The 11419-nt window shown below is 35.6% G+C and overlaps 1 protein-coding gene across 1 annotated transcript; it reads left to right on the forward strand.

The window, feature by feature from the left end:
* The first annotated feature begins 6299 nt into the window (after positions 1–6299).
* LOC110913012 (ribulose bisphosphate carboxylase/oxygenase activase, chloroplastic) lies at positions 6300–10859 on the forward strand. Its single transcript, XM_022157869.2, has 7 exons — positions 6300–6599; positions 7639–7964; positions 8066–8168; positions 8257–8342; positions 9011–9483; positions 10247–10528; positions 10627–10859. Exons 1-7 carry the CDS (start codon positions 6552–6554, stop codon positions 10740–10742), a joined length of 1434 nt encoding a protein of 477 aa, XP_022013561.1. The 5' UTR covers positions 6300–6551; the 3' UTR covers positions 10743–10859.
* The last annotated feature ends 560 nt before the right edge of the window (positions 10860–11419 follow it).

The following is an 11419-nucleotide window of genomic DNA, read 5'->3' on the forward strand; positions in this document are numbered from 1 at the left end:
TTTCTAAGTATTTGATGATCTGATCTAATTAATAAAGAGGATGGAGTTTATATTGATGATTAACACTTGAGATGTCATGATTATTATTATCCACCTGAAAAGGTGATATGACATTTTAGGGACAATTTAACATTAGCTTAAAGTAGATTCTTTAAGGTCTCCTTTGTGGCCTACTCACTTTGGCTAATACTTTCCTAATTTGTGCATTAAAGCTAATTAAAAGGTCCTTTTTCTGATTATAAAAATTCAGTATGGTAGCTGAATGAGGGCCTATTCTTTCTGTTTATGGGTAAGTTGAGTACAAACAATAATTGCTAGATAACAGTATTTTAACTCAACTTGTTGTAGTGATTATGTCTAGCACTTGAATGGCTACTTGTGCTTTATGTTATTATTATGTAGCACTCAGAGAAAATTAAGTTCAACAACACCCACAAGTGTGACCCAGATGCACTCATGCAGTCATGATAAGTGTGCTGGTTCAGCCTTTACTTGGTGGTGGTACTCATGCTGATTAAGTGCATGTGTCCTTTTTTCTTTAGGGTTTAATATATACTATACATATGATTAGTTTTCAGGTGTACCTCAAGCGTATATTTATAGGACATGTACTGAAAAAGTAAACAAGTCAGAAACAAAACTTGTGGTGACAGTTGTTGATAGATTTTAGAATTAAGGCTAGAGCCTAGAGGGTATGGTGATGGTTCTCCAAAGGAGGATGATCCGTCACGTAGGCGCCACGTCATAGTCCTCCCAAGGATGGTCCATCCCACAAAAGTAGAGGGTATGGGAGGATGGTGCTAGATGATCCTACCCCACAAAACTATGTACAAGTATTAAAGCCTAATGTACAAATCTCATTTCACTCACAAACAAACAAACAAAGGGGGCCCACCTGTTTTGGTCCGTCCTGGACGTCGAGAAACAGACGGAGAAGACGGGGACGCGAGAAACAGACGGAGAGGACGGGGAAGCGATGAAGACGGGGGGGGGGGGGGGGGGGATGGGTCTGAAGCCGGCGCCGGAATGAAGGCGGGGCTGAGGACGGGCCATACCGTCTAGCCTAAGTGAAGGATGGTCCCATGACAAGAAGAAAAGATTACCCTTTAAATCCCATGTATCCCAAATTAAACATTTAGTCGTGTTCTCGCTAAGGCTGGAGGGTGTGGTTGGAGCCTCCTAGGGGCTTTATCAGGCCACGTCAGCGCCACCTAGTATCCACCTCAGCCATAGAGCCCCTATTAAACAAAATTAAAAAAAAAAAAAAGATTCATTGGTTTAAAACTAGTGGGCCCCACCTGAACCTTTCAACTTTGGCGTTACCATGGTGGCGAAGTAAGGATGGCGCCCCCTTCTTAAAAAGGAGGGTGTGGTCGTATAGCGCCCCGGGGCGTGATAGTTTTGCTATTTGGAGGATGTCTATTTATTTTTTTGCAATCTATATTTGTAAAATATCATTTTACCCTTTAAAGATAAAAAAATACAATAAAGAAAATAACTCCATCTCAATTTGGAGAGTGCATTAGCCTAATACAAGAAAGTCGTCGTTCTATAAAAAAAAATCTACACCATTAGAATATAACCATCTCATTCGTTCTTCAATCACCGCAAGTAGTTTTCACAGTTCTTACTATTGTTTCTTTGTGTTCTGTCTCAATCAATATTGAATGTTCATTGGATCTAACCAATCTTTTGGAGAAGTTATCTCTTTTGAGGTGATCATTGTCCAATTGGTTTCATTTATAAAAATGTACTCCACTCCATTACTTTTACTTAATTCAACACCCTATAGTAATCAAAACTTGTATACAAGTTTACTACAAGAAAAATAACTTTATTATAATTAAAGACCCCATAGTAATCAAAACATTTATACAAGCTTACTACAAGAAAAATAACTTTATTATATAAAATATATTCAATTTTCAAAAAAAAAATATAAAATATATTCAGGTCACTTCAATCTCCGAAGTTTGTGATTTGAATGGGTGGTGTCGGCAGCCGGGCCTCTCGGGTGAGGACACAGTGTTAGATTATACTAATATATTTCTAATTAGTACCTATTAATTTACCCAAACATAATACTGTAAATTATAATCTCAGTTAGTATTTTAAAATAAATCCATAATTGTTGAATATATTATTATATTAATTAATTTTCAATGTCTACTTTAAATTGTCATTTTTAATAAAACGTTTCATAACAAAATGACTTTTTGAAAATCAAATTCATAAAAAGTGGATGTAAAAGTAAATAAATTGATAAGCTAAAAAATATATCACATACTAGGGATGAGCTCGTTAACGGTACCGAAAATCGCCAAATATGGGTACCGGTATCGAAATATTTAATACGATACCGGTACTGATATTTGAAGATAAAATTCGGGAAAATACTGATACCAAACCAATTGGTACGGAAAATTCGTTACTAGTACGTAATACCAAATGCTTATCCCTATTACATACGCAAGAAAATATATATAAATAAAAAAACCAAACATGTTTTGAAGTTATATAAATAAAACAAGAAAAAAATAAAATTACCGATGGCACAACCTTAGAGTTATTAAGTAACAATATTTTATATGGGTGGAGATACAATAGGAAGTTTATTTGGCTAGGAAGTGATCTTGACCATCCATTAAGTTAATCAATGGCTAAGATTAAATCAGGGAAATTGAAAGGAAGAAAAGAGGCGTGTGAGTTTGTTCAAGGGCATTCTAGTCAATCCAAGCCAATAGTTTCTCTCTCCTCCAATTCCCCCCCATTTTTTAAACGTTAATAACTCTTTCATACGACATTATTTTTTTATAAAAATTGCACCAAAAAAACGAGCGTTTTTTATCTTTAAAACGAGTATACTATTGCTATATTTAAAAAAAAAAAATAAAACCCAGTTGCGTAAAACGCAATAGAAAAACCACCAGTTACGTAAAACGCAATGAAAAAAAAAACCTAAAAATGACATTTTTCTAAAACGCAATGCACCAAAAACAAAAACAAATGACTTATTTGTAAAACGCAATGGCCAGAAAACACACAGAAATGTCTTATTTGTAAAACGCAATGGCCAGAAAACACATAAAAATGTGTTTTACCTAAAACGCAATGCACCAAAAACACAAAGAAATGTCTTATTTATAAAACGCAATGGCCAGAAAACACTTAAAATGTCTGTTTTCTAAAACGCAATGGACTGAAAACACATAAATAAGTGTTTTACCTAAAACGCAATGCACCAAAAACACAAAGAAATGTCTTATATGTAAAACCCAATGGCCAGAAAACACTTAAAAATGACTCATTCTAAAACGCAATGGACTGAAAACACCTAAAAATATGTTTTATCTAAAACGCAATGACTAAAAACACTTAAAAATGTGTTTTTTTATAAAACGCAATAGCCAGAAGCCACATAAAACTCTATTATTTCTAAAACGCAATGGACACATAAAACTGTCTGTCATTGTGAACTGTCTGAATTGTCTACGAATTATTGTCTTCGAAATGAGCCAATTCAACCCCAGTCAGGGGCTCTGCCCCTTGGACCCCGCCAGGGGCTGCCGCCCCCGGACCCCCGCAAAGATCGTAAAACGCAATGACTAAATCAAAAACCCAGATCGTGAAAATGAAATTAAAGAATTTCTTACATGGATCGAAGCCGATTTCTTCATCAATTGACGAATTTTGAATGATATAAACACTTATCAACGCTCAAATCGAACGAATCGAGTGATTATCTCCAAAATCAATGGAAAAAACGAGATTTTTTATGAAATTAAATTGGGTTTTCTTCAAAAAAAGACTGAAGAACACGTTGATCAGGTTTTGAATCATTGATTGGTGATGCAAATCGCACTATAATGTGGTGATTATTGAGATAGAAAGTGAAGAAATAGTTGAAGATGGTGGGTTTTGAAAATGGTGGGTTTTGAAGTTACTGGGTATTGAAAAAGGAAGAAGAAGGAGTTGGATTGACTAAAATACATTTTCTCTTTATTTTAAAATTTGTCACATGTCATAATCCTATGACTTCCTATCCTTTCTAGCAAAAATTAACTTACTATTTGATTTTTTCCCTATTTTATATATCAAAAATAACTAATGTAACAAAAAAAGGTGTGCGCCAACATTAAAAGGTAATTCACGTGTCCCATAGTATATCAGGTGATGTAGGGGTTTAATACATGATCTAGACTACTCAATGAAACAAACGAAGATATTGTCCACAACTAACTTAAAATCCTATAAAACAAAGAAAGGTATTTTAGTTTCTCGTGACATTTAATCGGAGTTAGGTGACACGGGGTGGGAACGTTATGATCCGTGATACATTTCTATCACTCGTGGAACACCGCCGCCGGCATTTCCATAACGAGTGATAGAGTATCACTCGTTATATATATAACGCGTTGAAAAACTTTGGTGATGAATGTGTATCTTGTACATTGTGCATTAATACTTGTACATTGGAATCCCATCACTAGTGATATACCACCCCCCTACCTTTCTATCACTAGTGATAGAATATTGGGTGCTGACATGGCATGATTTGATTGGATAGTGGGAGTGATAGAAACTATCACTAGTGAACCACCCCTCCTCCCCTTAGAGTCATCTTGTGAATGCATTTCTATATCAAGGTACGAATTTTGTTATCTTCTATTTTGAGTATTGATATCTTCACATTTATTGATACAGACTTTTGAGCTTTGGATGTCAGTTATGTCTTATGAAAATTCTCTGATATGATATTTTGAATCAAGTCTCTATGTATTAGATGATCATTTAGACATGTTTTTAAAACTTTTCGCATGCTATAATGTTGGTTGAACTTATACTTTTAATTATATATTTCGTAATGTTGAACTACCCATTATAGAAATTCTGTGAAGGTAACTACATATTAATTCTTACATTTTTATTGTACCGTTCAAAGGGTACGCATTTCAATTCTTACATTTTTATAACTAGATGTAAAACCCGTCTAAAAACACAGGTAGTCTTTAGAAATTTTACATACTAAATTTGATTTGTAAATATCATATCAAATTGGGTATTAAATGGTCTGAATTGAGTTTGTGCTAGTTCAGAATTGGGTTTAAATTGAATATGAATTGGGATATGGGTATACCTACCGATAATATTACTTATTTTTGTGTATGTATAGGTTTAAAGGGACATCCGAGATTGGTGTCAAGGGAGTGGTAGATTTGTAAGAGAACATTTATTTAATTTTATAGTGTAATGAACCTTTAAAAAAGTTCTCATATGCACGTAAAGATGTTTAGAATTTAAAACATATAAACGTGACGATGGAAATTTTAGATTGTTTGCTTTATTTTGATTACCTTATAATTGTGTCATGTGAACCCTTTCGAATTTTGGTGTTACACCATCACGCTACCCCCCCCCCCCTTAATGGCCCCATCACTGCCACCTCACAAAGGTGTTCAAAAAACTCGCGACTCGCTAAAAAAAAAACTCGACTCAAAATTGGCTCTGTTGTAAACAAGTCGGCACGGCTCGTGAGCCGGCTCGATAAGAAATGACCAACATCAACTACCATCAACGTTGATTAGACATGTCATTTGATGATAAGAGAAAACCTCTACGATTAAGCGTGTCTAAATGGATGAAATTTCAAAATAAATGATGTATTAAGAAATGGGGTAGCAAAATTCATAGCAACTCTTCGTATAGAAAATCAAATATTATTGGTGGTATAAGATTTCGAATCCTATACCTTAAAAACAAAACACAATATTTCTGATCATGTACTACAATTATATTCCCTAAAGGTACAAAATTTCTTTAAGACCATGTGTAGTGGTAATGTCCCTATCTTTGAACATTTTGCGTTATGTGATAGCCCAGTAGCAAGGGGCATTATGAAACGTTTTCTAAAATGGGTGTAGTGGGGATGTGGGCATTGTAGGGCATTATGCTTGTAATAAAATTAAATAAAAAAACATCAAAAAATCTTATTAGACAAACAAAAAGAAGATAAAGGTGATTGGACAAAAGCAATAAAGATAGGCGTGGAAAAAAGCACGCCAAAAGCAATTTGGGCAAAAAAAAACACCCCCGGGGTGGAGAAAGGGCATTGTAGGTCGTTTTTTAGGAAAAAAAAAACTACACGATGGTCTAATAAGGAAAATCAAGTACTATTGTTGGTATCAGATGTCAAATCCTATAACTTAAAAACACAAAAACACAAGAGTAACCTTATCTACTATTCCCAAAGGCACAAACATTCATTAACAAGTGGTACAGATGAGCCCAATGGATATACAAGTGGTGAAGATCAAATGTTAAATCAATCATCACCTCAGAAGCCCATATCCCAATCTAGACTTTGATACCATCAATCAATACTTTACTGCCACGTGGCATCCCGGCAAATCATGAATGTGTGGCCGTTAACAATTTAAAAGTTAAAACCTCATCCTCTTCTTCATATAAGTTATATCTTGTCTTGGTACCTTCATATCATTCTCAACTTCTTCATCTCTTTTTTTTTCACTTGCTTTTCTCTACCGAGATCAATGGCAACCGCCTTCTCCACCGTTGGATCCGCCGTCAACCGTGTTCCGGTACTCCTCTCTCATCCATCCATAAATTTATTTGCATTAGTTAGTTCAAGTATATCCTTAAGCTTACGAGAGTTTGAGCTTGAGCTATCGTTTCAAATTTTATCTCTAAAGCTCAAGTTTAGCTCGTGGGTGACTTTTTAAACTTGAGTACTGCTCGGTGTCAGCTCGTTTATTATTTATTAATTAATCTATATGTATTTTAGTTATTTTTCTAATATATTTCTAGAAATTTATATATAACCTAATATATAAAAATTATTATTTAGTTATCTTATTTTTAAATGAAATGCGGTGGGTGTTTTCTTTTGTTTTCTTTAATTCGTTGAATTCAGTAACGATAGAAAAATTAAATAAGAATGACAGATAAATCGACAACAAGTTGCGTCGCAACAACTTTTGAATAGCAAATTCAATTCTACCGAGAATAAAACTTTGGTTCCTTGGCGTTATAAATGTATATTAAAAATATATATAATAAATGGATGATTTTTAGTTATCTTATAAATTGGTATATTAAAGATACCAATAGGAGTGACATAATAAATGGACGATTCTTAGCCTATTTCTAGCTAAAGGGTTGGCTTATTTATTAAAGAGTTAAATGCCATTTTAATCCCTGTAGATTATTTTGTCAGTTTAGTCAAAATGTTTCATTTTTCGTCTATGGGTCCAAAAGGTTTCACCATTGCCATTTTAGTCCACTGGGTTAACTTAATCTATTTTTTCTGTTAACGAGAAGAGCAATTCGGCCATATAAAATGACCGAATTGCCCTTCTCGTTAACAGAAAAAATAGATTAAGTTAACCCAGTGGACTAAAATGGCAACGATGAACCTTTTTTGGACCCACAGACGAAAAATGAAACATTTGGACTAAACTGGCAAAATGACTCAAACACAAGGACTAAAATGGTATTTAACTCTTTATTAAAATAGCTTATTCTTTTTGTTGATTCGAGCTTTTAGTGAGCCGAATATGGTAGTTTACGAGCGGGTTTTAACTTTTAATATGTAAAATTTGTGATTGTTGTTTGTAACAGTTGAGGTTGAATGGGACCAATGGTGGTGCTGCAGTTCCAAACTCAGGTTTCTTGGGAAGTAACTTGAAGAAGACAATGAATTCAAGAATCACAAACAACAAACAACCAGTCTCCTTCAAAGTATTTGCAGCCGAGAAAGAGATCGACGAAAGCAAACAAACCGACAAAGACAGATGGAGGGGACTGGCGTACGACATCTCTGATGATCAACAAGACATCACTAGAGGTAAGGGAATGGTAGATTCTCTCTTCCAAGCTCCACAAGACGCAGGAACCCATTATGCTGTCATGAATTCATATGAATACCTTAGTACCGGTCTTCGCACGTAAGCAAGCATTATATAATGATCTATCTATCTATGTATTACAAAGATTCGGGTTGTTGTTGTTGTTGTTTTGACTTTTGATGTTTTTTTTGAATCTTTAGATACATGGACAACACTGAGGATGGATTCTACATCGCCCCGGCTTTCATGGACAAACTTGTTGTTCACATCACAAAGAACTTCATGACTTTGCCAAACATCAAGGTTTTTAACCTTAATAACTAGTTGATTATGTGTTTTTTGTCGGTTAAAATTCAAGAAAGTGACCGTAATCTTGATTTTGATCATGTAGATTCCTCTCATTTTGGGTGTCTGGGGAGGCAAAGGTCAGGGAAAATCTTTCCAATGTGAGCTTGTGTTCGCCAAGATGGGAATCACGTAAGCATCGATTATCTTAACGCATTGTTATGAGTTATGACCAGTGGCGGAGTCAGTAACTTTTTTCATTAAGGTCAATTTTCGGTCTAGAGACGGGTCCTCAATATGATTTTTATCCATTAAGTTGTTAAAAACAGAACACAAAACATTATTTTATTTTGAGTTAATTACAGTTTCCGTCTCTGTGGTTTGTCAAAAATCATTATTTCAGTCCATTAGTTTAAAAATTGCGATTTCAGTCCCTGTGGTTTCACTTTCGTAACCATTTCAGTCCCTGTGGTTTCACTTTCGTAACCATTTCAGTCCCTGCGGTTTCACTTTCGTAACCATTTCAATCCATTGTTCTGTTAAGTACAGGGACTGAAATGGGTACGAAAGTGAAACCACAGGGACTGAAATCGCAATTTTTAAACTAATAGACTGAAATGGTGATTTTTGACAAACCACAGGGACGAAAACAATAATTAACTCTTTTATTTTTGTAACGCGTATAATATATGAGGTCACCGTAAGAAAAAGATTGGGGTCAATTGAAATTTTTGTATTATACGCTCTATATAAATTTAGAACGCGACGGGTCACATGACCCGCCCCACATACCTCTGCGGCTCTGCCCCGGTTATGACTTAATATCTCATTTCTGCATTTCTGTGTATGAATATTTGCAGCCCAATTATGATGAGTGCTGGAGAATTAGAAAGCGGAAACGCTGGAGAACCGGCGAAGTTGATCAGACAAAGGTACCGTGAAGCCGCAGACATCATCAAAAAGGGTAAAATGTGCTGCCTGTTTATCAACGATCTTGACGCTGGAGCGGGTAGAATGGGCGGAACCACCCAGTACACTGTCAACAACCAGATGGTTAACGCCACTCTCATGAACATTGCCGATAACCCGACAAATGTTCAGCTCCCGGGTATGTACAACAAGGAAGAAAACCCGCGTGTCCCGATTATTGTCACTGGTAACGACTTTTCGACCCTCTATGCTCCCCTCATCCGTGACGGACGTATGGAAAAGTTCTACTGGGCGCCGACTAGAGAAGACCGGATCGGTGTCTGTTGCGGTATCTTCCAGACCGATGGGGTCTCTAATGAAGAAGTTACCAAGCTTGTGGACACTTTCCCTGGACAATCCATAGGTATGGTTCTTCCAACGACGTAAAACTGTGTGCCATATCCAGCCCAATACCTGTCTGATATCCGTTAGGTATCGGGTATACCCATTAGTTGTTATAAATTAACTGATGGGAGATTTCCAAATTCTATACCCGCGGTTACAGGTTTACCCGTTAGTTTTTAAAAAATTCATACAATTGTACTCCCAAAAAAAATAGAAGAGTTAATTGTCATTTTAGTCCCTGTGGTTTGGGCCATTTTGCCAGTTTAGTCCAAAGGTTTCATTTTTAACATCTGGATCCAAAAAGGTTTCATCATTGCCATTTTGGTCCAACTGACTTAACTCCATCCATATCTGTTAAGTATGTCAAGGGCATTTTTGTCATTTCATTTAAAAGAAAAAGCAATAAAGAAAAAAGGGTTAATAAAAAGAAAAATGAAATGACAAAAATGCCCTTGGCAGACTTAACAGATATGGATGGAGTTATGTCAGTTGGACCAAAATGGCAACGATGAAACCTTTTTGGATCCAGATGTTAAAAATGAAACCTTTGGACTAAACTGGCAAAATGGCCCAAACCACAGGGACTAAAATGGCAATTAACTCAAAATAGAAATATAAAAGTAAAGATTAAGAATTAGTAGATTATTCTACTACCTAAGCACAAAAGGAAATAAAAAGATAAATATTATTTTACGGGTATAATTCGGGTAAATGTGTAGATATGTTTTGGGTAATTGGTTCGGGTATCACATAATATAAAATTTTCTTGGTTATATTTTCAGATTTCTTTGGGGCATTGAGGGCTAGAGTGTACGATGATGAAGTAAGGAAGTGGATATCCGGTGTCGGGGTTGAAGGAATAGGGAAGAGGCTTGTGAACTCAAGGGATGGCCCGGTTACATTCGAACAACCAAAGATAACAATCGCAAAACTTCTAGAGTACGGGAACATGTTGGTTCAAGAACAGGACAATGTGAAGAGAGTCCAGTTGGCCGAGACCTATTTGGATTCGGCTGCACTTGGGGACGCTAACAAGGATGCTATAAGCCAAGGAGCGTTCTACGGTGAGCTCCATTGATCCTTAATACGAGTTTGATCATTTCATACATTTGTAAGGTGTTGTTTCTGATGTTTTTGTTTTGTTTTGTGTGGTCGGGTGCAGGGAAAGCCGCCCAGCAGGTTCAGGTTCCTGTGCCGGAAGGGTGCACGGACCCTAGGGCCGAGAACTTCGACCCAACGGCTAGGAGTGATGATGGAAGCTGCAATTATACTTTATAAATTTGTCTAAGGACATGAGGATGTTAAAGAGTTCTATTTCCATGAATTGTTGTTACTTGTAATTGTAATTTTGTATGTTAATTAATTATCAAATAATTTTGTGGGTGGTTTTATTTATTTTGTTTTCTATAAATAATGATAAAATAGAGAGCATATCAGTAATTTCACACATAAACTAAACTAATTGAAAAGTTAACCATGTTAGGGTCAAGGGACATAAATAAAGTGTGAAAAAATCAAATGACAAGGACTCATCGTATGAATTCATGCAAACCACATGGACGGAAATTGCAATTTACTCAATGGGTTATGTGTAATAATTGGCATAACAAAGTGACATAACCAAACCATAGCAATTGACAGAAACTAACATAAGAACCATACCAACTTTGACCTAAACCAACACTCATTACATATTACATAACTAAATAAAGTTTCATGTATTAATAGTAGCCAAAGATGATTGAATTAAAATTCCATACAATAAATGAACCATTAACAACCCATTGACCTACAAAACAATCGTTATTGTGACCAGAGTGCTTGCATTTTGAACATGTGACAACTTTCAATTTCCTTAAAACCGGTTTTCACTCTGAACCGGTTTTGACTTTCATTGACCAAACATGATCTGGTTTTAAAACCGATCCGTTTCAGTCTAAAATCCAGTTTCTATA

Source organism: Helianthus annuus, chromosome 15 (assembly GCF_002127325.2).
Source record: "Helianthus annuus cultivar XRQ/B chromosome 15, HanXRQr2.0-SUNRISE, whole genome shotgun sequence".
Taxonomy (NCBI): Eukaryota; Viridiplantae; Streptophyta; class Magnoliopsida; order Asterales; family Asteraceae; genus Helianthus; species Helianthus annuus.

Coding starts and splice junctions, on each gene's coding strand:
- LOC110913012 (XM_022157869.2), top strand. CDS start 6,552: ATGGCAACCGCCTTCTCCACCGTTGGATCCGCCGTCAACCGTGTTCCG. Junction 6,600..7,638: donor CCGCCGTCAACCGTGTTCCG/GTACTCCTCTCT, acceptor TGTTTGTAACAG/TTGAGGTTGAATGGGACCAA. Junction 7,965..8,065: donor CTTAGTACCGGTCTTCGCAC/GTAAGCAAGCAT, acceptor TTGAATCTTTAG/ATACATGGACAACACTGAGG.